This window comes from Calypte anna, chromosome 28 (assembly GCF_003957555.1).
Source record: "Calypte anna isolate BGI_N300 chromosome 28, bCalAnn1_v1.p, whole genome shotgun sequence".
NCBI lineage: Eukaryota > Metazoa > Chordata > Aves > Apodiformes > Trochilidae > Calypte > Calypte anna.
The window spans coordinates 5,260,575-5,288,428 of NC_044273.1; the positions used below are offsets into that span (position 1 = coordinate 5,260,575).

Here is a 27,854-nt window from a genome sequence, read left to right on the forward strand (position 1 = left end):
GGTGGGATCCCAAATAATGATTTCCTCAACCCAAATTTGGGATTCTGGAGGCTGTGGGCTCAGTGGGGGGGGGGGGAGCTGGGGGTTCCTGCCCCTTCCCTACATGAGTTGTGGGGAGGGGGGTCCTGGCAGGGATGATCCCAGCAGATGATCCACAGTGGGGGACAGGGACAGCCAACCCAGCCCCTCCAGGGTCTGGGGGTCCCTCCCTGTCCCCGCTGCTCCTGTGACGCTTTGGTTTCCTTAGGGACATTCCCTCCCTGTCCCCCTCCCTGGTGACACCGTGGCACATTTGTCCTTCAGGCCAGGTCACCGGGTCCCTTTTGTTTAGGATCCGTGTCCTTGAGGGTCGCCTGTACCCCCCCCTTCGGCCCGGGACCCCCAGCCAGGCGGGGGGTGACAGCGGCCTCGATGTCGCGGGGGGGTGGCACCAGGCCTGGGGCTGGGTTCAGCCCCCCCCCGCCCTGTGCCCAGGGGCTGGGGGGGCTCTGGTGGGCAGGGGGTCCATCAGCCAGGCCGAGTGCCACCACCCCAGGGTGGGGGTCCCGGGATGGGGGGAGTGGGGCAGATCCTGCAGCACCCATCGGCTGGGGGGGCGGGTGGTGGAAAAGAAGCGGGGAGGTGGGATGGATGCCTCAGGGCGGGGGTCTCCCTCCTGCCCCGGCAGAGCCCCGGGGGGGCTGCGCGGAGCCCCCGCCCTCCCCCGGCCGCGACGCCGCTGGAAAATCCCGTCCGGGAGCGGGGGGGGCGGGGGCGGGATGCGGCTGCTCGGGGCCGCACCGGATCCGCGCTCAGCTCCGCAGCGCTGCCGCCGCCGCCGGGGATGAGGTACGGCCGCACCTGCACCCGCTGCACCCCCCGACCCCCCCCGGCATCCTCCGCACCCCCCGGGGGTCCCGTTGGCACCGCCGCTGCAGGCACCGGGGGGGTGGCGATAGGGGAAGGGTGGGGGGGCTGCTTGGCGGAGACGGGCGGGGGTCCCCCGGGGGGTCTGGGTGCGGTGGGGGTTTATGGGGGGGCTGGGTGCCGCTCGTGGGGTCGATCTGTCCCCCCGAGCCCCTGAAGGGTCCCCCCGGCGCTGGCTGCGGGGAATTCACCGACCTGCGGCGGGAGCGGCTCCATCCCGGGGGATCGGCCGGGAATGGAGAGGGGGGGACTCGGGAGGATTTGGGGGGATTGGATGTCGCGGGGGGGGTGTCGAGCAGCCCCCCCCGCCTTCCGCATCCCCGTCTGCAGGGACAAAGGCCGGGGCTGCGTCGGGATCCTCGGGCGGGGGGGGGCAGCACCGACCTTCCCCATCCCCATCCTGCGGGCAGGGAATGGGGGGAAGCGGGGCCCGTGTCTGGGGGGGTCCCCTCTGGGGTGACAGCATCTCCCCCCACCTCCGCCATGCGGGCTCGGCCCCTCCCGAGGTGCCTCGCCCAAACCCGCACCCCAATATCCCCCCCAAACCCGACCCTCAGAACCCCCCTCTCCCCAAACCCACCTCCCCACCCGCGAATCCCCGAAGGGGAATCCTACCCCCCCAGCCCCGGAGCCCCCTCCCACAGCCGCCCTGCCCGGGGATGGAGTGCGGGGTGGGTAGGGGTGGCTCTGGGGGTCTCTGCGTGGTGGGGTCTCTGCGGGCCCCCTCCCTCGGGGCCATTGTTCCCACGGCCGTGACACGCGTGTGCAAGCAACATACGTGCGTGTGTACAGGCGTGTGCGTGGGGGAGCAGCCACTGCGGGGACGTGGGTGCGGCGGGAAGGGGGGGCGGATGCGCGTGGAGTGGGAACAGGGCCCGTGGGCCCGTGTCACTGCGTCTCCCCCACCTGTGTCCCCACGGGTGCCCCACGGGTGCCCCCCAGGAGCGGGCATGGGGGTGGGTTAGGGGGAGGTCTCCATGAGCGGGGACGAGCTGGCGCTCCCTGGGGGGGGGCTTTACCGTGGTCGGGGGTCCCCGGGGCCGCCGGGTCGATCAGCGGGAGGTGGTGACAACACGGTGTTTGTTTAACCTCCCGGGGGGCTCCGGCAGCCGCAGCCGATCGGGGGGCTCAGATGTGGCTTCAGCCGGCGGCACCTGCGCTCGGCTGATGCTGCGGTGCTGGGACCACCCTTGTCCCCATCCCTGCCCCCATCCCTGCCCCCATCCCTGTCCCCATCCCCAGTGGGATGGAGGCAGACAGAGAGTGCGGGGGCTTTGGGTGCGGGGGGCTGTGCAGAGATCCCTAAACCCGGCCCTGCTCTGCCCGGGCCAAGGTGGCCCTGGACAAGGTGGCACGGTGCGGTGATGGTGCGGTATGGCAGTCCTGCCCCCCCTTTCCCCACCGTGTCTAGACGCTTCGCAAATGCAGGTGCGGCCGCGCCAGCCCCTCCCCGCAGGCTGCGGATCCCCCGCGCTGCTGGAGCCACCGCCCGGGTGGGGTCCAGAGCTCAATAACCCCCCCACCCCCTCCCGGACTCCTCGGAGAGAGGAGCGGGACATGGGGGTGCTGCATGGGGTGCCCCAGCCCAGCAGCGTCCCACCCCCCCCCGCAAAGCAAAGGTGCCCCCGCAGAGCTGTGGGGACGGGGGGGGTCCGCGGGATGGGACGTATCTCTGTGCCTCAGTTCCCCGGGCCGGAGGGTCCAGCCTGGGGGGTCCGGCATCGAGTGTCCCCCCTGTCCTGACCCTCTGCGGCATGACACAGCACCGGGGAGGGACAGGAGCGTCCCGCATGGCGCAGGGAGGGGGCACCGGAGGGAGTCTGAGCAGGACGGGGGGATCTGAGAGGTTTGACCACACACCCCTCCCTGGTTTTGGGGGTCCTCAGGGAGGGCCACGGACCCGCCTGTGCTGCCCCTTCCGCTGTCGCCGTAGCAACGGGAGGCTCAGCCCGCAGCCCGCATCCTCCCGCAGCCCGCATCCTCCATCCCTCATCCTTCTTTGTCCCCACCGCATCCCAAACCCTAAGCCGGTGTCCTGCACCCCTCACCCTCCCGCCCCGTCCCCCCGCCCTCCAGGGGGTTATTTCTCTCCCGGGGGGGCTGTTTGCCCCCGGGGCAGCGCGGGGGGAGGTGGTGTTTGATCCGTGGGGTCTTTGTCTCCCTGTGGAAGCGCGGGCAGAGCCGGGCGGTGGGATGCGGGGGGAATGCCCAGGTGGGGCAAGGTGAGGGGGTCCCCGGCGGGGTGGGGATGAGGAGAGGGGGGGAGATGCGTGTCCCCCCCCTTCCGCTGCGCATTCCCCACCTGTGCACAACCCCCGCACGCACACGCGTGGCACTGCCGGGGGGCGGTGAGGGGCTGCCGTGCGTTCGGCTGACCCACCGGGGGGGTGACGAGGGGTCCCGATACCCGCCCCCCCCCATGCCGGTGTGTGCCGATGCCGCGTGCCCCCCCCGGCAGGTGCGTGGGGCGGATGCGGGTGCTGCGGTGCGGAGCAGGTTTGGGGGTGGGGGGGGCGCAGGGGGTCTGGAGGTGGGGGGGTGGGGTAGAGCGGGGCCGGGGGCACTGCCGGGGGGGCTGCCGGGGAGGTCGGGTCTGGTCCTGCTGCGAGGGGGGGGGAGGTCGGAGCTGGAGAAGACAAAAGGGAGACAAAGGGGAAGGGAGCGGGGAGCTGAGCTGCTGCGGAGGATGGAGAACAGGCAGGGGGGGCAGGCGGGGGGGTCAGGCGGGGGCCGAACGCCCACCCCGTGCCGGGGGTGTCCCGTCTGGGAGGCTCTGGGGCAGCACCAGCTCTTGACGGGGCCACTGGGGGGGGTATGGGTGTTGGGGGTCCCCCGATTGTGGTGCGGTCCAGGGAAGGGTGCCGGGGGGATATGGGGGTGGTGGGGGGGGGACTGCAGGGAGTCCCCCAGGGTGCTTCCCAATTGCCCCCCTCCCCTTAGGCGCTGGAGGGGGTGAAAATGTCCGGGTCCATCGCCTCGTACGAGCAGCTGGTGCGGCAGGTGGAGGCTCTGAAGAAGGAGAACAGCCACCTCCGGCGGGAGCTGGAGGACAACTCCAACCACCTCTCCAAGCTGGAGAATGAGACCTCGGACATGAAGGTGGGGACAAACCCGGGGAGGGTTGGGGGGGAGAGAGACACGGAGCTGAGGGGGAGGGCACATGAGGGGCTTCCCTCCTCGCCCCCCCAACCACCCCAATGGCCCCATCCCTGGTTTAGGAGGTCCTGAAGCACCTCCAGGGCAAGCTGGAGCAGGAGGCGAGGGTCATGGTGTCCTCGGGGCAGACAGAGGTCCTGGACCAGCTGAAAGGTGGGTGCTGAGGCAGGGTGGGGAGGGGGAGGTCCCCACCAACCCCACCCTGACCCCACTGTCCCTGTCCCCAGCCCTGCAGATGGACATCACCAGCCTCTACAACCTCAAGTTCCCCTCGGAGGTGGCCGGTGCGGGGCGCGGTGCCGAGGACAGCCCAGCGGCACCGGTACCTCACCGGGACTGCCCCGGGGACCTGGGCCGGGCCACCATCCGCATGCTGGAGGAGCTGGACCGGGAGAGGTGACAGCCATGGGGTGGGGATGCTGGGGATCCTGGGGGCTGCACTGATGAGGTTCAACCTCCAACACCCCCACCCCACCCCCCAGGTGTTTTTTGTTGGGGGAAATCGAGAAGGAGGAGAAGGAGAAGGTGTGGTACTACACCCAGCTCCAGAGCCTGGCCACCCGCCTGGATGAGCTGCCCCACGTGGAGACGGTGAGTGGGGGGGACCCCCGGGCCCCCTCCTTCCCCCCCTCCCCCCAGGGGCAGGACCTGACCCCCCTAACGATGTTTTTTCTCCCCCCTCAGTTCTCCATGCAGATGGATCTGATCCGGCAGCAGTTGGAGTTCGAGGCCCAGCACATCCGAGCGCTGATGGAGGAAAGGTTCGGCACGGCCGACGAGATGGTGCAGCGGGCACAGGTCAGGGGGAGGGGCGGCCCTCACACCCCCTCCTCACACTCTGCACCCAGGGAGGGTCCGGCTGCCCCGTCCCGCCAGGCTCAGCCCTCTGCACCCTCACACCCTGCACCACGCATCCTCACCGTGCAACCTTGCACCGAGGGCTGCGTGCTCTTGCACCCAGCTCTTTGCACCCTCACGTGCAGCTCCTTGCACCAATTTCTTGCACCTTTGCATCAGCTCCTTGCACCGAGCTGCTCGCACCTTTGCACCATCACACCCAGATCCTTGCACCCATTTTCTTGCACTTTTGCACCAGCTCGTTGCACCTTTGCAACCCCCCAGCTGCTTTCACCTCGCACCAGCTCTTTGCACGTTGTTATCACCCCCGCCTCCCCCCGCCCCGGGCTCCCACGCACATTGCCCACAGCCCTCTGGCTCCGGGGGTCCCGTCCCTCCCTGAAGCCCTCCCTGCCCCCGCAGATCCGTGCCTCCCGCCTGGAGCAGATCGACAAGGAGCTGATGGAGGCTCAGGACAAGGCGCAGCAGCCGGAGCCGCAGGTCGCCGGGACGGGGCCGGGGTGGCCGGGAGTAGGGGGGGCTCTGTCCCCGAGAGGGTGGAGGAGGGGGCCAGGCGCATCCCCCCTCATTGTCCCCGTCCTGTCCCCATCGCCAGTGGAAGCACAGCCAGGGCTTTGTGTGGCTCGGGCACCGTGAAATGGGCAGTTGCCATGGAGACGAGAAGTAGGGCACGGCGCGGCGGGGGGGCTGGGAACGGACACACGGGCTCCGGCTGCTGCTGCGGGCGATGGAGCCGGCAGGGCGGGCACCCGCTGGTGCCCAGGGCCCCCCCATCACCCCAGGCCCCCCCATCACGCCCCTCCCCCAGCCCCACATCCCTCCGTTCCCGACCCGGTCCTACAGCTCCAGGGCTGGATGTGCTGCTGGGGTTAGTGGCGCTGGGGGGTCGGGAGGGGCTGGGCAGGGGGCTGCAAGGGGCGACATGGTGTGACCTGTCCCCTCCTCCTCCCCGCCCCCTCCTTACAGCTCTGCGGGAAGGTGCCGGGCACGGAGGGGGATGGGAGCCTGGACCCCCCCACCCACCCCGAGGAGGGGGGCAGCAGCAAGGTGAGGGGCAGCCGCTGTTGGGGAGCAGGGGGCGGCTGTGTGGCTGTGGGTGGCCGTGTGTAACCCCCCACCCCCCCGCATCCCCCCAGGTGGAGGTGGTCTTCTGGCTGCTGTCCATGCTGGCCACGCGGGACAAGGAGGAGATGTCCCGCACGCTGCTGGCCATGTCCAGCTCCCAGGAGAGCTGCCAGGCCATGAGGCGCTCGGGCTGCCTGCCCCTCCTCATCCAGATCCTGCACGACTCGGAGGGTGACCCCGGCCCCCCCCGAGAGCCCCCCCGGCACCAAGGACGCCCGCATGAGGGCCAATGCTGCCCTCCACAACATCGTCTTCTCCCAGCCCGACGAAGGCCAAGCCAAGAAGGAGATGCGGGTGCTGCACGTGCTGGAGCAGATCCGCTCCTACTCGGAGACCTGCTGGGACTGGCTGCAGATGCAGAACCGGGACGGGGGGAGAGGTCCCGAGGGCAGCGCCGGTACCAGGAGGGGGATTGAGGGGGTGGTGCAAGGTGCTGGAGCAGGAGGTTTGGGGTTGGGCAGCCTGGAGCAGAGAGAGACCTTAGAGCAGCTTCCAGTACATGAAGTACCTCGAGGTACCTCCAGAAGGGACCCCCAGTGCTTGGAGGGGCTCTCCAGGGAAGCTGGGGAGGGACTTTGGAGAAGGGTCTGGAGTGACAGGACACGGGGGGTGGCTTTAAAGTGGCAGAGGGGAGATTGAGATATTCAGAAGAAATTCTTTGGGGTGAGGGTGCTGAGCCCCTGGCCCAGGTTGCCCCCAGAAGCTGTGGCTGCCCTATCCCTGGCAGTGTCCCAGGTTGGATGGGGTTGGAGCACCCTGGGCTGTGGGAGGTGTCCCTGCCCATGGCAGGGGTGGCACTGGATGGCATTTCAGGTCCCTCCAACCCCACCCAGTCTGTGATGCTGATGGTGTACACGGGTGTGGTGGGATGACCAGCAGTGCCAGACGCCAGGGCTGACACCCCCCTCCTGTTGTCCCCACAGTGCCAGTGCCCATCGAGCCCCAGATCTGCCAGGCCACCTGTGCCATCATGAAGCTCTCATTTGATGAGGAATACCGGCGGGCCATGAATGAGCTGGGTGAGCCTGGGGGGGGGTCACCCCCTTCCCACCTTCCTCCTGGGGTGACTGCAGCATCACTGGGGATGGGGTGGTGCCCAGGGGGAAGCCCTTGGCCTGTGTCACCCCCTGTTCCATCCTGCAGGTGGGCTGCAGGCGGTGGCTGAGCTGCTGCAGGTGGACTATGAGATGCACAAGGTGACCAACGACCCCCTGAACCTGGCACTGCGGCGCTACGCTGGGATGGCCCTCACCAACCTCACCTTTGGCGACGTGGTTAACAAGGTTGGGAGCAGCCAGGGGGTCGGGGGGAGATGCGCAGGGTGGGGGAGTGGGGCTGGGGACTCTGTTGTCATCCTCACCACCTTCATCTTCCCCGCAGGCGACGCTGTGCTCCCGCCGGGGCTGCATGGAGGCCATCGTGGCTCAGCTGGGCTCTGACAGTGAGGAGCTGCACCAGGTGGGTGCTGGTGATGTGGGGAGCCCCCCAGGCAACCCTGGAAACCTCCAAGGTCAGGTTGAACAGGGCTCAGAGGAATCTGACTGAGCTGGAGAGCTTCCTGCTCAGGGCAAGGGGTTGGGCTCGACGGTCCCGTCCCACCCAAACCACTCTGTGCTCCTGTGATGGACAGGGGCTCAGTCCCTGTGCCCACCACCCCACCCGCTCTTCTTTCCCCTCCAGGTGGTCTCCAGTATCCTGAGGAACCTCTCCTGGCGTGCTGACATCAACAGCAAGAAGGTGCTGCGGGAGGTGGGCAGTGTCACCGGGCTGACCCGCTGCGCCCTGCACGCCGGCAAGGTGAGCGCCGGGAGGGGGTGGCCAGGAGCAGGCACTGGGGGGGCTGGATGGGGGCTGATGGTCGTGTTCCCCCCTCCCTGGGACAGGAGTCGACGCTGAAGAGCGTCCTGAGCGCGCTGTGGAACCTGTCAGCACACAGCACGGAGAACAAAGCGGCCATCTGCGGGGTGGAGGGAGCCCTGGGCTTCCTGGTCAGCACCCTGACCTACAAGTGCCAGAGCAACTCCTTGGCCATCATCGAGAGCGGCGGCGGCATCCTCAGGAACGTCTCCAGCCTCATCGCCACGCGGGAGGACTACAGGTGAGGGTGTCCAGGGGGTGGGGATGGCACCGGGGAGGGGGCTCAGTCAGGACCGTGCTGATGGTTGGGTGTCCCTCTCCCACCGTCCCCCTCAGGCAGGTGCTCCGGGACCACAACTGCCTGCAGACGCTGCTGCAGCACCTGCGCTCGCACAGCCTCACCATCGTCAGCAATGCCTGCGGCACCCTCTGGAACCTCTCGGCCCGCAGCCCCCGTGACCAGGAGCTGCTCTGGGACCTGGGGGCGGTCGCCATGCTCCGCAACCTCATCCACTCCAAGCACAAGATGATCGCCATGGGCAGCGCCGCCGCGCTCCGCAACCTCCTCACCAACAGACCCCCCAAGTACAAGGACGCTGCCGTCGTCTCCCCGGGCTCCTGCATGCCCTCGCTCTACATGCGCAAGCAGAAGGCTCTGGAGGCCGAGCTGGATGCCAAGCACTTGGCCGAGACCTTCGACAGCATGGAGAAGCAGAGCCTGAAGAGCCAGAGTGCCAAGAAGCCCATGAGGCACATGGAGAGCCTGGTGAAGGATTACGCCTCCGACTCGGGCTGCTTCGATGACGACGAGGTGCCCAACATCTCCACCGGTGTGGAGACGGCCAGCGCCTCCATCCTCTCCATGTTCCTCAACTCCTCCTTCCTGCAGGGGCAGGCGCTGCCCCGGGCACTGGCCCAGCGGCGCTGCCCGGAGCCGGAGAAGGACGGCAGTGGCAGTGGCAGCACCAAACCATCCGAGGCCAAGAAGCCGCCGCTGCCCGAGGATGACGTCTCGCTGGCAGCCGAGAAGTTGGCCAACAAGATCTCCAGCACGGTGGCCAAGATCGACAAGCTGGTGGAAGACATCTCCACCATGCACACCTCCTCGGACGACAGCTTCAGCCTCAGCTCGGAGGATCACTGCCTGGACTGGCAGTACGGCCCCGAGGAGGCTCCTGAGGCGCGGGCTCAGTCCTGCTCCCCGTGCCGCCTCTCGGATGCCGGCGCCTTGGCCAAGCGGGAGAGCCTGAGCCGGGCGCGGGCGCTGCTGCGGCTGAAGACGGCGTACACCAACCTGTCCAACGACAGCCTCAACAGCACCAGCACCAGCGATGGGTACTGCACCAAGGAGCACATGAAGCCCTGCACCAGGGCCGCCTTCCTCGACTACCGGGACGAGCTGCAGAGGTACCAGAAGCGGCCGAGCCGGCTCGACCTCAAGAGCATCCTGGGTGGGAAACCGGAACGTGGGGAAGCCAAGGGCAGGGACCCGGCTGAGCCGGAGAAGCCGGAGCAGCCAGACCTGCCTGAACGGGCCAAGAAGACGGTGACCTTCCCCAGCCCCAAGGTTCTGGAGGAGCCCGAGTGGAAGAAGGAGGCAGGCAGCAAGCTCTCCCCCGACCCGCAAGTCCACACCATCAAGCTCTCCCCATCCTACCAGCACGTCCCTCTGCTTGAGAGCCTGGCCAAGAGCAGTGCAGCCACCGGCACCAGCCATCACCCTTCGGTCCTGGGCAGGAAGCAGGCCTGGCTGCCCCCCACGCTGCTGCAGACGGCAGAGACCCTGAGTAAGATCCCGGAGAAGCTGCCCGCACACCCGCAGGCTGCGGCGGAGCAGGAGTCGGTGCAGAAGTACTCAGTGGAGGACACCCCGATCTGCTTCTCCCGCTGCAGCTCCCTCTCCTCCCTCTCCTCGGCTGACAACGTGCTGGACGGGCAGAGCCACAGCGAGAATGACCTGGACAGTGACTCCTCCCTGGAGATCCTGGAGATGGAGGAAGGGGAAGGTGAGGATGGGAGGCAGGAGAAGGCGGAGGACCGGGGTCCGACCACACCAGTGGGGCTCTCCCAGCCCATCACCATCCCGTTCCCAAAGCGAGACAAGGTCTTCCTGCGGGAATCGTCGCCATCCCGCCAGGAGGACCTCACGCCCTCCAGCTCCTCAGAGAACTACATCCAGGAGACGCCGCTGGTGATGAGCCGCTGCAGCTCCGTCAGCTCCCTGGGCAGCTTCGAGAGCCCCTCCATCGCCAGCTCCATCCAGAGCGACCCTTGCAGCGAGATGATCAGTGGCACCGTCAGTCCCAGCGAGCTGCCCGACAGCCCGGGGCAGACCATGCCACCCAGCCGCAGCAAGACACCCCTCTTCGAGCTGGGCTGCCAGCCAGAGAAGGAGACCAGCCAGTTCAACATCCAGTGGGAGAATAATGTCAAGAAGTTCATGGAGATCACCGACTTCAAGGAGCGCTTCCAGCTTCCCCAGGACCTGGACTCCATGGTCTACTTCACGGTGGAGAAACCCAACGAGAACTTCTCCTGCGCCTCCAGCCTGAGCGCCCTGCCCCTCCACGAGCACTACGTCCAGAAGGACGTGGAGCTCAAGCTGATGCCCACCTTCCCAGAGAAGAACAGCCTGAATTTTGCGGCTCACGAGAAGCGGGAGGAGCGGCGAGAGGAGCGGTACCTGGAGGGGCGGCGCCGGGCCGACCGCCCCGAGCCCCCCGACGACGATGACATCGAGATCCTGAAGGAGTGCATCAGCTCCGCCATGCCCTCCCGATTCCGTAAGGTGAAGACCTCCCTGCTCTCCGGCCAGGTCCTGCACCCCCAGACCAAGAAGCCGGTGCACGTCCCCGTCTACATGCTGGTGCCAGCCCACCCTGGTGTCCCCAAGCACCTGCGTGCCACCGCCCGCGACCTCTTCAGGGATGACGACTCCTTCACCGACTCGGCCGATGGGACCCCGGTCAACTTCTCCAGTGCCGCCTCCTTGAGCGATGAGACCCTGAGGTACCCGGCCACCCAGGAGGCCGAGCACCCCTGTGGCAGGAGGTCGGGGCACCCAGCGGGGGTCTTACCCGAGGGGCACCACGAGGTGGGCAGCACCATTCCCGCCAGGAGAGCCACCTCGGGCAGCTCGGCGCCTGCCCGGCTGGGCTCAGCCGGCAAGGGGAGAACGGGCACGGAGGGGAAGCGTGGCCAAGCCCCCATCAGGAGCCTGGAGCTGGAGGTGGGGGATGGCGGGGGGACCCTCGGGAGGAGGGACGATCCCCAGGAGGAGGGGGTGGCTTTCCAGCCGCTGTGCCACACAACGCCCACCGAGGAGGCCGTCTACTGCTTCTACGAGCAGGACTCGGACGAGCTGCCCGAGGCGGGCAGGGAGGTGTCCGGCAGCGCGGCCCAGCCCAGCCGGGGCCCCCGGAGGGAGCGCTGGGCCGGCTCCCTCCCCCGCAAGGACCCCGAGCCCCTTCCCCATCCGGCGAAGGCGAAGCCTCAGAGCAGCCTCATCGCCGATGAGACCCCACCCTGCTACTCCCTCAGCTCCTCCATGAGCTCTCTGAGCGATGCCAACCTCTCCGAGGGCGAGGAGCGGGGCCAGCCCTGTGGCAAAGCCACCTGGGGGCCGCGGGCGGGGGCCCAGGCCCCTGGGGGCTCCAACAGCTCCCCCAGCCTCAACTCGGAGGATGATCTGCTCCAGAAGTGCATCGGCTCGGCCATGCCCAAGCGCCGGCGGCCCGGGACACGGCGCAGGGTGGTGGAGCGCAAGCAGAAGCCGTCGGGTGCCGTCGGGAGGGAGCGGAAAGCGGAGGGCAGGCACCGCCCCGCCGAGGACGCCGGCTCCGACCGGGGCTCGGACCTGGACAGCGTGGAGTGGCAAGCCATCCAGGAGGGTGCCAACTCCATCGTCACCTGGCTGCACCAGGCTGCGGCTTCCCTCTCGCGGGAGCCTTCCTCCGAGTCCGACTCCATCCTCTCCTTCATGTCGGGGCTCTCGGTGGGCTCCACTCTGCAGCTCTCCCTGGGCAGGCAGGAGAAGAACCGGGCCGGCAGCGCGTCCGGCCGGGATGCGGCGAGGAGGGAGCACAGCAAGAGCCGCCCCGAGAGGAAGGAGGCGGCGGGTGCCCGTCCCGCCGGTCGGGGAAGCACCAGGGCGGAACGGAGCCCGGCGCCCGCCAAGCCGGTGCCCAACCTGCCGGTGGTCTTCCGTGGCAGGACCGTCATCTACATGCCCAACCTGGCCAAGGACGCCCCGAGCCCACGGGCCACACTGAAGAAAAGCCCCGCGGTGAAGCCAGAGGCGCCGGCACCCAAAAACCTCTCCCTGAGCCAGCAGCGGTCGCGGAGCCTGCACCGGCTGGGCAAACCCCCCGAAACCGGGGACCTGGCGCTGCCCAAGAGGAGCACGACGCCCCCCGCTCGCATCGGCAAGGGACCCCCTTCCTCGGGCTCCTCTCGCACCTCCACCCCCTCCCAGCACGGCCCCAAGAAGCTGCCGTCACCCTCCCAGCTCACCAAAGCGGCTGCCCCGGCTGCGGGCAAGGCAGGAGGCTCGCCCTCCCCACCGGGACCCCCGGCCAGAGCCCCGGCGCCCAAGTCCCCGGCCCCCAGGCAGTCCAAGACGCAGAAGTCTCCCGTCCGCATCCCCTTCATGCAGAAGCCCAGCAGGAAGGTGGCTCCGGGCCGGGCGGCGATGCCGGTGCTGGAGGAGCAGGGGGATGGGGGCAAGGCCCAGGGCGGGGGGCAGGGGGGCAGCCGGCTCAACCTGGTGCGGATGTCATCCGCCCGCTCCAGCGGCAGCGACTCGGATCGCTCGGGTTTCCTCCGCCAGCTCACTTTTATCAAGGAATCCTCCAGCCTGCTGCTCCGGCACCGCACCGAGCCCTCAGCCTCGCTGCCTCGCCGAGCATCCCCGCAGCGCAGCCGTCCCGCTCTCCCGGCCGTTTTCCTCTGCTCCTCCCGCTGCGAGGAGCTCAAGGCGGCCAAGCCGGCGTCCCCCGGCCCACGGCCCCTCGGCTCCAGGGCCCAGCCCGGCGGCAAAGTCCCCGCCGGTGCCAAACCGCCGCGGAGGACCAGCTCCGAGAGCCCGTCCCGGCTGCCGGTGAAAACCGCCGTCCCCGAGCCCTTCAAGCGCTACTCCTCCTCGCCCAACATCAGCGTGGGCCGGCGGACGGGCAGCCCCTCTCCCTCCTCCGTCCTCTCGGGCCGCTCCGAGGCTTCGGCGCGGCGGCGGCAGAGCGAGGCGGTGCCCGGGGGGCAGGCGGCCAAGCCCCCGGTGGTGATGATGAAGGGCACGTGGCGAAGGATTCGGGACGAGGACATCCCCCACATCCTCAAGAGCACCCTGCCCTCCTCCGCCCTGCCGCTGGCGCCTGAGGACGAGACCCCCGGAGCCCCCAGCCCCAGGAAGACCAGCGATGCCGTGGTGCAGACCGAGGACTTCGCCGCCGCCAAGACCAACTCCAGCACCTCGCCCACCCTGGAGATGCGCCCGGGACCCCCGCACACCCGTGACGGAGAAGCCCCGGCCCCTGCCAAGCCCTCCCTGCCCATCTCCTTCGGCCACGAAGCTCCGGCCGGGTCCTTCCCCGCCAGCCGGCACGGCTCCCCCAGCAGAGCCGCCCGTGTCACTCCCTTCAACTACGTCCCCAGCCCCATGGCGGTGACAGCGGTGGCCGAGAAGGCGGTGGAGAAAATCCAGGCCTGAGCAGCTGCCGCAGGGACAAGTGAGGGTCCCACAGCCCACCCTCCCCACCCCACGGGAGGGTGATGGTGACACGGGACAGCTGGGGACTGGCTGAGGTCCTGCTGCTCCAAGGGTCCCAGTGCCAAGGACAGGGAAGAGCCGGAGGGGACTTGCTGGACACGGGGCTGATGCCCCAGACTGAGCTGCCTCTGGGTGGCCATCTCCTCCCACCGAGGGACAGGACAAGCAGGGGCCGTGTCCCATGTCCCCCCATGCTGCAGCCAGCTCTGCCACACGCTTCAGCTCCTCCCAGCACCCTGCCAGCAGCACAGCTCATTTATTAATGAGGAGGGGGACACAGGGCTGGGAGAGGTTTTGGGGCTGGGGGAGGAGCAGAGCCATGGGGAGAATGGGGCTGGGACTCCCCCAACTTGTGCTGCTGGAAGCTCCTAATTAAGGTGCCCGCTGATTGCTAACGGGTAACTTGTGGCAAGGGGGGGCAGAATTAATTGGTTCAAGATGGGAAAGGTGCTGGTGGGTGCCCAGGGTCCCACCTGGCTCATCCTGGGGGGGCGGGGGGGGAAGGGACTGCTCTCAGGGCCGTGTCACCGGGCTGGGGAGCTGCCCTGGGAGGGGATAGGGTGCTGAGCTGGCACTGGGGTGCCCAACCCCTAGGGAAGGGTCTGGGCCTCCTCACCCCACTATTTGCAGCTCCTTCAGCTCCCAGCCCAGGGTAGCAGAGTTCCGTGGTGGCTCACAGCTGGATCGTGGGGTGTCCCCAGGGCCATGGACACGAATCCATCCAGGAGTGGATTACGCCCTTGAGCAGGGGGGGTCCCACCTTGCCCCCCCAAAGCACTGGGGATACCCCAGGACACCAGAGATGGGCTGTGAAGGGACCCCTCCATCACCCCTGGGTGGCTCCTGGTTCTCCCACCCATCCTGTTTTGGATGGGGTGACCTCTAAGACACCCCCTCCCTCCCCCCTCCAAACCAGCTCCATGGGGGTGCTGCAGGGACAGACATGGGACTGCAGGGACAACGTGCAAGGGACACACAGGGGTGTGGGCACATAATGAGGGGCTCTGGGGCATTACACTGGGGGTCATGGGGACTTGGGGGGTACCCACTGAAGCACCAGGGCTGTGGGGACAAGCATGGGATCCCCAGGGACATGGTGTGGGGACACAGACCCCCCCCCTGCCCTGTGCCCCATGGGCTCTGCTCCAACAGTGGCTGCAGCCCAGCAGGACCTGGGGCTGAAAACGGGGGGCAATGTCCCTGGGGGCAGCAACTGTCCCCACTCCCAAGTGCCACTCGCCTCCTTTATGGACAAACCCCAACCCTGTGTCCCCCCCCTCATCCCCAGGCCCCCATGCTGTACCCGTGTCCTGAGGATGCTCCTTGCCCGGGCCTCAGGACAATGTTACTGAATAAAAGCCAACCTGTGTAAATAGCAAGGGGGGGTTTTGTCTGTCCTGGGGGGGCTGCAGCCCCCACGTGGTGTTTGTGGATCTATTTCTCATGTTTCACAGCCAAGAGTGTCTGTGGGGTCCTCAACCAGCAGCCCCCCTTCCCCCAGCACCCCCATTCCTGTGCCCCCACACCCCAGAGATGCTCAGATCCCGCTGGTCACCCCTGAGCAGCAGCTGGCAGTGGGGTGCAGACCCCCCCCACCCCACCAAGGGGGGGAGAGGAAGGGGATGGGCAAATACCTGGGAAACACCCCCTTCCCAAATCCACCAGGGGGTTCCACTGCTCAGCAGGTGACACAAGTCCCATCCTCACATCTCCCAGAAGGGTTTTTAATGAGGTTTGTGACAATCCCCCCCAGTGGGGGTGACCCACACAGGACAAATCCCCACGGGGCCATCACTCCCAACCCCCAAACCCAACCCCTGCCCCCTGCAGCCCCTCAGGAGGGGCCTTGGGAGGACGGGGGGTGCTGGGCTTTGGTGGGCACCAAGCACGGTGTCCTCAGGCTGTGCAGGAGGTGCTGAAAGAACTTGGGTCTGGAAGTGGAGGTGGGTGAGGTGCTGCAGGAAGGGGGGCACCTGCTCCTTCCCCACCCCCAGGCAGACGGGGATAACCTTGGTGCCACGGCAGTGGATGATGTGCCAGAGGTTCCACTGGGACACTTGGTGGCACCACGGGTCACCCAGGGATTTTGGTGGAGAGGAGGAGGAGGATGGCCACCCGGATGAGCTGGGTGGCTGTCAGGATGAGAGCTGTCCCGGCCACTTGGTCCTGGTGCTCCACGTAGCCCCGAAATCCCTCTTGCCCCAAGCTCTCCGAGATGGAGGTGGCAACGGGGTCATCCCCGGGGCAGCACCAGATGGAAAGGGACATGATGGGGAGGACATGCCACCAACACCAGTGACCCAACACGGGGACAGAGCTTTCCCTCCAGCACCAGGACCCCCCTGGGGAAAAGCCCCTTTTCCTTTTGAGTCTTTTTGCCCCAAAACCCAACCCGATCACTTTTAACCCTGGTCTGCAGGGGTGACACCAGACCCCCGGGGTGTCCCTGCCTGCGGCTGCCATCTCAGAGGGCTTTCTGCCTCATCTGGGTGATGCTCTGCTCCAGGGCTGCTCCTACTCTCTCCAGCTCCTCCCGACGTTCCCGCAGCTGCTCCCGGGATTCCCGCAGCCTTTGGTTCATCTCCAGGTACCGGCGGCTCTGCCAGAACAGCCGCTCCCGCTCCTCCGTGGGGATGGGGGAGCCTGGGGGTGGGTGGGAAGGGTTAGGGGTGTTGGGGTCCTCCCAGTGCTCCCCCTCCTCCTGCAGGACTCACCCGGGGAGGGTCCCTGGTCCCCGCAGAGCTCCTCGGGGAGGAGGAAGATGGGGTCAGTGGGGGGGGAGCCCCGCACGTCGCTCAGGATCTGCTCCAGGCTGGGGAACTCGGGGCGGGTGGACAGGACCCGCTTGGCCTTGGAGCTCATCATGGGGCTGGGGGGGGAGGGAGGGGGGGGGGCAGAGTGAGGGGCATGGGCTGACCCCCAGACAGACAGACAGACAGACCCCCCCCCAGACAAACCTCCCCCCCAGTACCCATACCAGGACCGACAGACAGAACACCCCCCCACCCCCTTTCTGATCACCCAGAACAGACCCCACCCTCCTTCTCATTCCCCCCAGGACAGACAGACAGGACCCCCACCCTTGTCCCCCCCTTCCCAAGACAGACAGACAGCCAGACGCCCCTCATTCGCCCCCAAAGCTCCCCCCCAGTACCCATACCAGGACCGACAGACAGAAACCCCCCCCCTTATCCACCCCAGGACACACAGACACCCCCTGCCCTTGTCCCCCCCCCAGGACGGACGGACAGACAGGCTCCACCCCCACCCTCGGGACAGACAGACAGACAGGACCCCCCCTTCCCCTTTTCTGTCCCCCCTCCCAGGACAGACAGACAGACACACAGACCCCCTCCTCACCCTCCGCTCTCCTCCCGGCCACACCCCCCACCTCACTTCCGGCAACGCCCCCGCCACAAACCCCGCCCCTTTCCCCAATGTGACCACGCCCCTTCTCTTAAGGGCGCCGCGCCCCCATTTCTCTTAAAGGAGCCGCGGAGGCAAAGTGAGGATCTTGGGGGTTTATTGAGGGGGGGTAACAATGGTGGGGGCCTGGGGTTGGGTTGGGCTGGGCCGAGCGGGGCCCTGTCCCAACCCCAGGCCCCACGTTGTGGTGTCCCGGGGTCTCAGTCCAGCTTATTCTCCAGGTTCAAGGCTCCTCTGGGGGCTGTGGAAGACATGGAGATGATGTTCAGCCCCATCCCTGAAGGGACACACAAGCCCCGACCTCCTCCCGAGAGGGGACACGCACAGGGAGATGGAGGAGGAGAGGGAGAGGATGGAGGAGGAGAGGGAGAAGGAGAGGGAGAGGATGGAGGAGGAGATGGAGAGGATGGAGAAGAATGGAGGGTTTTTGGGGTGGGGGGGTTGAAATTCTGACTACAGAGAAAGAAGAGGGAAAGCATCTGCTCTAAGCCATGCCAAGGGAGAAAGAGATGGCTGGGTGTGAGCCACAATGGCAAGAGGTTGGTGTGGTGGCCACTGGAGCTGGCCAAGTGGCCAGTGGCAGGTTGAAGGTGCCAATGGGCCCTTTGTCCCTTGGGTGGCAAAGGTGGCTTGTACATACGGAGTGGCTGAGCTGTGGGGCCACCTCGGCTGTCAGCCGGGCTCTGCTGGTGGCCAGAGTCCTCAGGACTGGACCCCACGGGGGGAAAAAGAAAAGAGAGGATTACAGAGGTGGGGAGAGAACAAAAAAAACCCCTTCCCACTCAACTCCTGCCTCCACGGGGGACACAAGAGCTTGGACCACAGCCATAGGGAGAGGGCCACTTGATGGCAAGGAAAAGAGGAGCTGCCCCAGCTCCATCAGAGTGGGAAAAACTCCAGGGGAAACCACCCCACCCGAGATGGAGCAGGATGAGGGGATGGGGACCCATGTTACCTTCTTGGGTGATCTGTGAAGCTGTGTCCAGGGTTCTGGTGCCGAGGGTGCCCAGGATGCTGTCCATAGCCCGGCGGTGCTTGAGGAAGCAGGGACGGATGATGCTCTGGTAGAGGACCTGAGAGCCATTCCAGGGCACGGGGGCCATGCACCACAGCAGGAAGAGGCACTGTGGGGAGCAGAGACCCTCAGAGCTGGAGGATGGGAGGGTAGGGGCTGAGCAAGGTCACCCCCATCCCCTCCAAGGACAACTTCCCAAGGCTGGAGCTCAGCAGAGGCACCAGGACTGCAGGGAGCTCCGTGCAGCCCCAGCACAGCCCCAGCACAGCCATCCCCCTGCTAACAGGGCAGAGCCCGGCACCAGCAGTTCCTCCAAATTCAGCCATTCAGGCAAGAGGGCTCCGGCCCCAGCAGATCCCAACAGGGCCCCTACCTTCCCACCGTAGTAGCATGGGAACCAGAAGAGGAAAACATCAGAGAAGGCCTCAGCGATGCTGAAGGTGCCGTACAACACCCAGTATGTCAGCCACAGGGTGTCTTCCTCCTTGCTGGAGCTCTCGATGGCTTTGATGCTGTGGCAGGAGAGGGGAAGGGTGCTGGTGTCACAGCCTCCCCTGCCAGGCCGGGCACCTCCTCCCCAAACCCCCCAAACCCTGCAGTGAATCTGCCTGATGGGTGCTGCTGCCCCGTGCTGGCACCCTGCCTGCTCCCAGTGGTTTTGGGAAGGTGAACAGGAGCTTCCCGACGTGATCCCTGCCCGAGGAGATGCTTGGCTGAGGGCAGGAACACTCTCCAGAGGCTGCAGGGGGGTGGGCAGGGATGGGGGGTACTCACGAGGCATATGCAGGGTAGATGAAGCCGAAGAGGTTGGAGATGAGGGAGGCTCCGTAGCCAAACACCAGGTACAGCCCCAAGAGTGCCAGAGAAACTGCCAGGGGACAGAGAGGGTGGTCCCAGACCTGCCACCACCCTGACAGCCAGGAGAGACCCCGGGTCCCTCTGCTGAGCAGGTTCCTGATCCCCACAGTGAGAAGAGGCACATGCCAGGAGCTTCCAGTTGGGAATAACGACCCCTTCCCAGTTAATCCCTCCACACACGGGACCACCGAGGTGCTCAGAGGCTGATCCCCGAGGGAGCCACAGCCTGGCCCTGTCACTGTCCCCTCCCTGCTCTGGGAAGGAGCTTGAACCACAAGAAACTCTCGGCATTTCCAGCCCTGGAGCTGAGCCAAGGCTGCGGGAGGCACCAGAACCGGAGGTGCCAACACAGCCCTCGAGTCCAAAGTGATATAAATGATTCCCAGACACACACATAGATTACAGAAGTCACAGCTCGGAGCTTCTCCTCCGCGGAGCCCCTCGGCATTTCCATAACCACTGCTCCAGGAGGAGCTCTGCTCCCCTGCCAAGCCCAGCCCGGCTCTGCTGCTCCCTCCACACATCTCCTGCTGCTGCTGCTGAGCAGCTGGAAGGCTTCAGCCCCCCGAGAAACCAGCAATCCTTGGTATTAAATTAAATTAAATCGTCACAATTAAATGCTGGAGCTCGCCCAGCACTTGGATGTTGTCTGAGAGCAGGAGAAGCAGAGCTGGGGGAAGGAGCCCCTGGCAAGGAGCTGATGGAGAGGGCAGGAAAGCCAGAACCGAACCTGTCCGTGCTGGGGAATTAGAGGAAAGCCCTTGCTCAGGCTCAGAGGATGGATTATCCCTGCTCTGCTCACGCCAGCATTCCTGCACCTTGCTCCCATCCCTCTTCCAGCCATGAAGGGAGCTCTGGGTTCTTCCCAGGAGCAACCTGGCTGTGAAGCCATCACAGTCACAGAACCATAGAACTGTGGAATCATGGAATGGTTTGAGTCGGAAGGGACCTTAAAAAGGTCCCAATTCCAACCCCCCTGCATGGCAGGGACACCTCCCACAGCCCAGGCTGCTCCAAGCCCCATCCAAACTTGGACACTGCCAGGGATGGGGCAGCCACAGCTTCTGGGGGCTGTGTCACCCCGAGGCCAGGCAAGGGGATTTCCAGCTGCAGCCCGTGGGCCACCTGAGACCCAGAACCCACCCTGCTGGGTTCAGACACAAGTTGGGAGTTACTCCAGAGCTGGGACAAGGAGAAGTTGGGGTATTTTTAGTTTAAGAGCAGCTTCTCCTTCCCAGACAGGGATGGAGCACACAGGACCATGGCTGTGGGGTGGCAGCGGTGCCTCAGCTCATCCCCTGCCCCAAAATCCCATCAGACCCCAGCACAACCAAGGTCCCAGCACCATTTTAGTTGGAATCACCCAATGGTCACACACCCTGTGTCCAACCAGCACCGGAACCAACCCTGGGAGGTGAAAGGCTGGGGAAGGATGTGGCAAAAATGGGGACACCCCCCACACCCCAAGCCCTTCCAGTTTGATATAAAATATTGAACGGGAGAAGGGGGGGACAGGTGAGGTGCAGTGTGGAGGTTGGAGGAGAGGGGTCCCGGTTTGTTGGGGTGGGGGATTGCAGCCTGCCCAAGGTGAGGACAGACAAGGACGGACACCTCCCCCCAGCCCCGCTTCACCAGCCCCAAACGGAGGCGTCCTGACCCCCTGCTGCCTCCCCAGAGCCCAGAGGGACGGTGAGGGGCTCCCAGGGCACCCAAGGGAGCGGAACGATCCCCGGAGAGCCCCGCAGATGGAGGAGCGGGCAGCGGAGGGGGAGACGGGAGTAGGGGTCCGGGGGTCCCGGTCGCACCTGGGGCCAGGTAGAGCCACTTGATGCCGGTCCGAGCCTCCAGGCGGGACAGGAGGCTCCCGAGGGGCCCGGACTCACGGAGGAAGCGCCGCAGACACGTGAACACCGAGCCCATGGCGGTGGCGGTGGCTGCGGTGGTGGCGGCGGCTGCGGCGGAGGCGCCCCCGGGTCCGATCCCCCCCGGTTCCCCCGGGAGACTCCGGGAGTGGGCGGGGCGTTACCGGGTGTGGGCGGGGCGTCACTGGATGGGGCGGGGCGTTGGTAGAAGTAGGCGTGGCTCTGTGTTACCAAGGCAACGCCCGCTGAACGCCCGCGGGCTCCATGGCGGCGCGGCACAGCCCGGGCCTCCTCCTGGGGCTTTTGGTCGCCACCGCCGCCCCCTCCCTCGGCCTCCCCGAGCCCCGGGTTTACCTGAGCAGCTGGGCCGTGCTGGTGGCGGAGGGGCCGCGGGAGGCCGGGGGGCTGGCCCGTCGCCATGGCCTGCTCTGCCTGGGCCAGGTGTGAGCCCAGAACCTCCCTGTCTGTCTGTCCACCCATCCACCCACCCACCCGTGTCCCCCTCCACTCCTCCCCACCCTGCGTCCCGGCTTCCGTTTTGAAATCGGGGCGTTTGATCGCAGGCTGAGAGAGTTGGGGTTGGAGAAAGCTCAAGGGAGACCTCTGGGCACCTTCCAGTGCCTGAAGGGGCTCCAGGAAAGCTGGGGAGGGATTTGGGACAAGGGCTTGGAGGGATGGGGCAAGAGGAAATAGTTTCAAGCTGAAAGAGGGGAGATTTTATAGTCTCTCCAACTCTAAACCACTCTGGGAATCCGTGCCCCTTCCCTCTGGTGCTTTCAACCCATGCTGAGAGCCCCAGAGGGTGCAAGGTGAGCGAAGGAACCCAAAGGACACCCAGAGACCCTCCCCAGAGCTGCTCCCGGCTTGTCCTCCAGCTCATGTTAAATTCACCTGTTTGATCCCTGCAGCCCCCGTGGAGCCGGCAGCCCCCTCGTCCCCCAAGAACCTCTCAGAGCAGCTCTTTGCCCCAGCAGGTGATGGAGGGGGAGCCCTATTACCACTTCACACACCGAGGCACCAGGCAGAGAGCTCTGAGCAGGCACTGGGGCTGGCACATGAGGCTGACAAAAGAGCCCAAGGTAGGGAGGAGGAGGTGTTCGGGGGGACAGGGGCTGCCCCACGCCACGCTGGGCACCTCTTGCCCCACAGCCACCGGGCTCCTTCCCACCCAGGTCCTCTGGTTTGAGCAGCAAAGCCTAAAGAGGCGCACGAAGAGGAGCACCAGCGTGGTGCCCACGGATCCCTGGTTCCACAAGCAGTGGTACATGGTGAGATTTTGCTGCTTTCTCTTCTAATCCTCCAGCAAATCACCTTCCCCACGCACAAAGGGGACTAAATGCTCAGCGGTGAGGCAGCGGGAGAGCCCCGGGAGGTCACCCCCTGCTTTGGGGCTGATCAGGTTTAATCCCTTCTCCAGAACAATGACATCAGTCCCGACCTGAACATCCTCACTGCTTGGAGCAAAGGGTACACGGGGCTGGGGGTCGTGCTGACCATCCTGGATGATGGGATCGAGAAGGACCACCCGGACCTGGCTGACAACTACGTAACTACCGGGGAATGCAGGCAGCAGCTCCTGCAGGGGGGATCCAGGGGAGGGGGAGCAGCCGCTGCCTTCATCCCACCCCTGGGATGCTGCAGTGGGAGCTCAGCCTCTCCGTGGCTGGATGAAAAGGTTTGGTGTCTGCCGGGGTGAAGCCTGACATGGAGGAAATGTTGGGACTTGTTGTGCCCCAGAGTAGATGTAATTACAGCAAGCTGCAAAGCGGGTAAATCCTCCTGAGCTGCGAGGGGAGAGGATGTGTAAAACCTGGTTTGTGTTTCATAACAAGACACTCCAGTGGTTTGCAGCTCCTCTCTCCTTACTGCACCACCCACAAGGCTCCTTCACTCCCTGCTGGGATTTCTCCCAGAGCAGAATGACAGAACCCCGTTCAGAACCCCATTCAGAACCCCTGGCACTGAACCCCCAGATCCCCCATTCCATCAAGCCCAGGCAGTTGCAGGGAGCTCCCTGGCAAATCCAGGATGCTCTGTGCTGGCAACCCCGGTGCTGTGCACACCAACAGCCCCTTTGCTCACATTGCTGCCTCTCTTATCTTTATTTTTTTCCCCACAACGGGACCCCTTGGCAAGTTACGACTTCAACAGCAACGACCCCGACCCCCAGCCCAGGTACACTGCTGGCAACGAGAACCGGTGAGCACAACCCCCCCTTTTGGGTTTTTGGGGCTGGGGCTGTTCCCTTTGCCCCTCGCAGAGGATCCCCTGTGCCAACCCTGCCCGCAGGCACGGCACACGCTGTGCTGGGGAGGTGGCAGCTGCAGCCAACAACCACGTCTGTGGCACCGGGGTCGCCTACAATGCCAGAGTGGGAGGTGAGTCCTGAGCTCCAGGATACTGGAGCTGGGATGGGGGACATGCCAGGGGAGCAGAGAGAGCTGGGGTGTTGCCCCACACACAGCCACAACACTGGGGTTCAGTGCCAGGGCTGGCCAGGGGTCCCCTGGGATGTTCCTTCACATGGGGAGTGTGGGGCTTGGGTTTACCCAGAGCTGCTAACACTAATCCTAACCCTAACCTTAACCCTAACCCTAAACTTAACCCTCAGCTTAACCTTAACCATAACCCTAAACCTAACCTTAACCCCACTGTTAAACCTAACCCTAACTGTAACCCTAAACTTAACCCTAACCCTCACCTTAAACTTAAATCTAACCCTAACCTTAACCCTAACCCTAGCCTTAACCTTAACCCTGACCCAAACCCTAACCCAAACCCAAACCCTGACCCTGACCCCACCCCAGAGCTGGGTCCCTCCTCGTCCCTGTCCCACAGGAGTGAGGATGCTGGATGGAGCCATCACAGACCTGGTGGAGGCTCAGTCCCTCAGCCTGCACCCCCAGCACATCCACATCTACAGTGCCAGCTGGGGACCCCTGGATGATGGGAGGACAGTGGACGGCCCGGGGGTGCTGGCCACCCAGGCTTTCCTCAGAGGGGCCACCAAAGTGAGCTCGGGGACAGCCTGGGGGACACTGCCAGGCCTGGGACTCCACGCTCATCACCCCCTCTGCTTCCCCCCTGCCAGGGACGGGGTGGCCTGGGCTCCATCTTCATCTGGGCCTCTGGCAACGGTGGCATCAACTACGACAACTGCAACTGTGATGGGTACACCAACAGCATCTACACCCTGGCAGTGGGCAGTGTCCTGGCGGGGGGACACCAGCCCCGTTATGGTGAGGGCTGCTCTGCCATCCTCACCACCACCTTCAGCAGCAGAGCCACCAGCCAGGAGCAGATCGTGAGTGCTCCAGCCAGGCACCACTTCCCAGCACCAAGCAGGCTTGGCCAAACCCTCCTTTCCCTTTGTAAAAATGGCTGTGTTAGAGCCACCCCCCAAAAAAACCAACCAACCAACCAAAAAAAAAAGGCACAAATTGACTCAGCATGAGCAGTGCCTGGGGTTACCCAAGAGTTGGGCAGGGAGGAATTGAATGGATGACAAGAAATGTAAAGTCTGACAGCTGGGAAAGAACAAGCCCAGGTACCAGCAGAGGGTGGGGACTGAGCTGCTGGAGAGGGGAAAGGGCCCTGGGGGTGCTGGGGGATGGAAGGAAGGGGAACCATGAGCCAACAGTGTGTCCTGGTGGCCAAGCAGCACAATGGCACCTGGGGGGCATTAGGAGGGGGAGGTCAGTATAGAGAGAGGTTCTCCTGCCCCTCTGCTCTGCTGAGGCCACATCTGGAATCTTGTGTGTTGAGAGACAAACCTCTTTTAGGACACGGTGCTCCAAGGTCCAAGCAGGTGTTCCAGCAGAGACTCAGGAATGGTGCTCTGAGCCCACAGCCCTCAGGAACAGCCTGGCTCAGTGCTATTGCTCCAAGAGCAACTGACCTCTCTGCTGGCATGCTCAGGACTGAGCTGAGTCTGTGCTTCAAGCCTCACCTCTTATTGGCCCCCTAATCCTGTTCGTGCACAGTTAGGGCCTGCTCTAATCAGGCACAGGTGGGCTTAACACAAGCTCATGCCACTCCCTGGGAATCAGTGGCACCTGGTTGCCTCATTTCACTGCACTTGTGTCCAGTTCTGGGCCCCTCAGTTCCAGCAGGAGAGGGAACTGCTGGAGAGAGTCCAGAGCAGAGACACAGAGCTGCTGAAGGGAGTGGAACATCTCCTGGTGAGGAAAAGCTGAGGGAGCTGAGGGGCTCTGAGCTTGGAGGAGCATGAGGGGTGACCCCATTAATGTTCATAAATCTGCAAGGGGTGAGTGGCAGGAGGATGCAGGAAAGCTTTTCCCAGGGGTGACCAACAGCAGGACAAGAGGCACTGGTTATAAACTGGACCATAGATGGTTCTGTATAATATAAGGAAGGATTTTTTCCCTGTGAGGGTGTCAGAGCCCTGGCCTGGGCTGCCCAGGGAGGTTGTGGAGACCCTGGAGACATCCAAAGCCCAGCTGGATGTGTCCCTGTGTCACCTCCTGCAGGTGACCCTGCTCTGCAGGGGGGTTGCACTCCAGGATCTCGAGGTCCCTTCCAACCCCTCCCTTTCTAGGATTCCATGAACTCCAGGCAGTCCTGCCCTCTGCTCAGCAATGGTGCTGAGACCCCCGCTTCCTCTCCCCCCAGGTCACCACCGACCTCCACCACGGCTGCACCGATGGGCACACGGGCACCTCTGCCTCTGCCCCGCTGGCTGCGGGGATCATGGCCCTGGCACTGGAGGCCAAGTAGGTGATGGCACCACAGCAGGACAGTCCCCAGGGAGAGTCTGGTGCCTCACCAGGGGTCTGCGGGGACAGGGGACTTGGCTAGCAAGGGGGTTATGAGGTGTGGAGCTGAGCTCTCCCCCAGGCACCGGTGGGGCAGGAGGAGAATCGTCCTCTGGAGGTCTCTGTTGCTCCCATTTTGGCAGCGAAGGAGAGAGTGGAGGCACCGGCTGGGAGCAGTGGGAAGCAAATCCCAGCCTGAAAAGGCAGCCCGAAGCTGAGGCCTCTGTCCCCAAGTCCTCCTTTGCTTGCAGTCCCACGCTGAGCTGGCGGGACCTGCAGCATCTCGCTGTCAGAGCCTCCAAACCCGCTCACCTGCAGGCAGAGGACTGGGCTGGGAATGGTGCTGGGCACAGGGGTGAGCTCAGGGCACAGCCCCAACCCCCTCCCCTGCCTGTGGGGAACCCCCTGCCCCTCACACTCCTCCCAGGGAGCCTGGGGTGGGGGCGAGAGCACCCTCTGCTCTCTCCATGCTCATGTGTCCTCTCTGGGGTGGCATCAAGTGAGCCACCACTATGGCTACGGGCTGCTGGATGCTGGGCTGCTGGTGGAGATGGCCAAGACATGGGCAGGAACTCAGCCTCAGAGGAGGTGCTCAGTGAAGGCTCTGAACACCCCGAGGTAAGGGATGTCCCCTGCTCCAAGCCCACAGCAGGAGCAGATTTTGCTCCCCAGGGAGTGTCTGTGCCACACACCTTCTGCCATCACCCCAGGACACCCGTGGAAGGGGAGGAGATGCCTTTATCTCTGTCTTGTACCCGGCAGGCACATCGGCTCCAAGCTCACCATCTCCACAGACGTCTCCTCCTGCTCGGGGAGCACTGAGCAAATCCTCTCCCTGGAGCACGTCCAGGTCCAGCTGTCCCTCAGCTACAGCCGTAGGGGGGACCTGGCCATCTCCCTGACCAGCCCCATGGGGACCACGTCCACGCTGGTGACCGTACGGTGAGTCCAGGGAGCACAGTGACATGAGACAGACCAGCTCTGGGGGGGGCAGAGGGTGCTCCTCCTTTCCCAGCCCCTCCTGGGGTCAGGAGGCTCCCCCACAGCTGAAGGGGCAGCTCCTGGTGCCCCCCCCCTGCTCCCCGTACTCAAACTCCCCTGTGGCCCCTGCCATACTGTGACAATGCCAAGAAGAGGTGACCCCAGGGGCTCCCTGGGCTTCCCCTCCAGCCCCAGCTCTCCTCTCCTCCAGCCCCTATGACATCAGCCAGGAGGGCTACAAGGACTGGACCTTCATGTCCACACACTTCTGGGATGAGAACCCAAACGGGACCTGGACACTCCAGCTGGAGAACAAGGGTGATGCCTATAACAGAGGTGGGTGCCTGGGGCAGCAAACCCCACGCACGGGAGTCCCCAGAGCCTGATCATTTTTCTTCCTCCCCACACTTTAACAACCTGTTGGCTTCTCCTCCTCCTGGGCACGGAGCCCTCTTCTTCTGCAGGCCATATTTATTTCCTTTGAGGTTCTTTCTGGCCAGCACAGGACACCCCTTGCTCTCCCCAGCGTAACCCCAAAGCTTCCAGCCCTACAGCTTGCAGATCCCAAAGCCTGGAGGGTGGTGGGAACACGGGGCTGCCACCTCCCATCCCTCCCACCCCCAGGGCTGCTCACCAGCTTCATCCTGCACCTCCATGGCACCCAGGAGGATATGTCAGCCCGGAGCTTCATGCCCCCTTCCTCGGGGCAGTGCCTCCAGCGGGACAGCCAGGGAGCATGCCAGGGTGAGGTCCTGGGGACAGGGACATTGCTGCCACCCCCGGGTGTCCCCGCAGCCTGTCCCATGCCACCATCCCTTTGCAGAGTGTGGGGGCTCGCTGTACACCCACCAGGGCTCCTGCCTCTCCTACTGCCCCCCGCGCTACTACAGCTCCCCCCGCAGAGCCACCACTGCCACCACTGCCACCACTGCCCTCGTCTGTGCCAGGTGCCACCCCTCCTGCTACACCTGCCAGGGCCCTTCAGCCACCAACTGCACAGCCTGTGTCCCCAGCCTCACCCTCGACGAGCTCACCCACGCCTGCTCCCCCGTGCAGGGCTCCCCCCCTGAGGAGGGGCTGCGGAGGGACCCGCTCCCCCTGCTCCTCCTGGGGGGGCTGCTCCTCTCAGCCGTCCTCTGTGTCACACACCGTGTGGCCTTTTGCCTTGTGAAACGTGGCCTCTGCTGTCCCCGGGCTGGAAGGACAGTGTGACACCGGGGACACGCAGGATCCCAGCTTGGGACACAGCTGCCCCCCTCACCCAGCTTCCA

General features: G+C 65.2%; 4 protein-coding genes across 8 annotated transcripts; 2 read left to right on the forward strand and 2 right to left on the reverse strand.

Moving 5' to 3' along the window:
* The first annotated feature begins 3,864 nt into the window (after window positions 1-3,864).
* Window positions 3,865-13,606, forward strand: APC2 (APC regulator of WNT signaling pathway 2). Its single transcript, XM_030466456.1, is given in 15 exon segments — window positions 3,865-4,005; window positions 4,125-4,215; window positions 4,290-4,458; window positions 4,545-4,653; window positions 4,747-4,860; window positions 5,323-5,400; window positions 5,887-5,967; window positions 6,057-6,227; window positions 6,229-6,442; window positions 6,969-7,064; window positions 7,189-7,328; window positions 7,426-7,503; window positions 7,726-7,842; window positions 7,929-8,143; window positions 8,239-13,606. Coding segments are annotated over 15 exon segments (7,182 nt in total).
* A 1,763-nt stretch (window positions 13,607-15,369) lies between these two features.
* Window positions 15,370-27,101, reverse strand: C28H19orf25 (chromosome 28 C19orf25 homolog). 4 transcript variants are annotated; one of them, XM_030466462.1, is made up of 3 exons: window positions 27,094-27,101; window positions 16,381-16,535; window positions 15,370-16,309 (listed from the first exon to the last, which is right to left on the reverse strand). In XM_030466462.1, exons 2-3 carry the CDS (start codon window positions 16,529-16,531, stop codon window positions 16,131-16,133), a joined length of 330 nt encoding a protein of 109 aa, XP_030322322.1. In that variant the 5' UTR covers window positions 16,532-16,535; window positions 27,094-27,101; the 3' UTR covers window positions 15,370-16,130. The 4 variants fall into 4 exon arrangements, with proteins under 4 accessions (XP_030322322.1, XP_030322319.1, XP_030322320.1 ...); XM_030466459.1 differs by lacking the exon at window positions 27,094-27,101 and adding an exon at window positions 17,027-17,072; XM_030466460.1 differs by lacking the exon at window positions 27,094-27,101 and adding an exon at window positions 17,030-17,070 and having other exon boundaries at window positions 16,381-16,537.
* REEP6 (receptor accessory protein 6) lies at window positions 17,234-20,885 on the reverse strand. 2 transcript variants are annotated; one of them, XM_030466457.1, is made up of 6 exons: window positions 20,771-20,885; window positions 18,882-18,975; window positions 18,481-18,619; window positions 18,048-18,216; window positions 17,733-17,800; window positions 17,234-17,333 (listed from the first exon to the last, which is right to left on the reverse strand). In XM_030466457.1, exons 1-6 carry the CDS (start codon window positions 20,883-20,885, stop codon window positions 17,316-17,318), a joined length of 603 nt encoding a protein of 200 aa, XP_030322317.1. In that variant the 3' UTR covers window positions 17,234-17,315. The 2 variants fall into 2 exon arrangements, with proteins under 2 accessions (XP_030322317.1, XP_030322318.1); XM_030466458.1 differs by lacking the exon at window positions 17,733-17,800.
* PCSK4 (proprotein convertase subtilisin/kexin type 4) lies at window positions 21,092-27,795 on the forward strand. Its single transcript, XM_008499222.2, has 15 exons — window positions 21,092-21,268; window positions 21,802-21,906; window positions 22,000-22,095; window positions 22,245-22,373; window positions 22,950-23,026; window positions 23,117-23,205; window positions 23,666-23,838; window positions 23,919-24,131; window positions 25,460-25,560; window positions 25,854-25,957; window positions 26,103-26,220; window positions 26,365-26,544; window positions 26,795-26,919; window positions 27,208-27,327; window positions 27,407-27,795. Exons 1-15 carry the CDS (start codon window positions 21,092-21,094, stop codon window positions 27,793-27,795), a joined length of 2,196 nt encoding a protein of 731 aa, XP_008497444.2.
* The last annotated feature ends 59 nt before the right edge of the window (window positions 27,796-27,854 follow it).

Excerpts from the sequence above, each read along its gene's own strand:
- C28H19orf25 (XM_030466462.1), bottom strand. The coding sequence starts at position 16,531 with ATGATGAGCTCCAAGGCCAAGCGGGTCCTGTCCACCCGCCCCGAGTTC. Across the intron at positions 16,310-16,380 it reads GGACCAGGGACCCTCCCCGG|GCTCCCCCATCCCCACGGAG; the intron begins GTGAGTCCTGCA and ends ACCCACCCCCAG.
- REEP6 (XM_030466457.1), bottom strand. The coding sequence starts at position 20,885 with ATGGGCTCGGTGTTCACGTGTCTGCGGCGCTTCCTCCGTGAGTCCGGG. Across the intron at positions 18,976-20,770 it reads GTGGCTCTACCTGGCCCCAG|TTTCTCTGGCACTCTTGGGG; the intron begins GTGCGACCGGGA and ends GTCCCCTGGCAG. Across the intron at positions 18,217-18,480 it reads CATGCTACTACGGTGGGAAG|TGCCTCTTCCTGCTGTGGTG; the intron begins GTAGGGGCCCTG and ends TGCTCCCCACAG.
- PCSK4 (XM_008499222.2), top strand. The coding sequence starts at position 21,092 with ATGGCGGCGCGGCACAGCCCGGGCCTCCTCCTGGGGCTTTTGGTCGCC. Across the intron at positions 22,374-22,949 it reads CGGACCTGGCTGACAACTAC|GACCCCTTGGCAAGTTACGA; the intron begins GTAACTACCGGG and ends TCCCCACAACGG. Across the intron at positions 27,328-27,406 it reads CAGCCAGGGAGCATGCCAGG|AGTGTGGGGGCTCGCTGTAC; the intron begins GTGAGGTCCTGG and ends ATCCCTTTGCAG.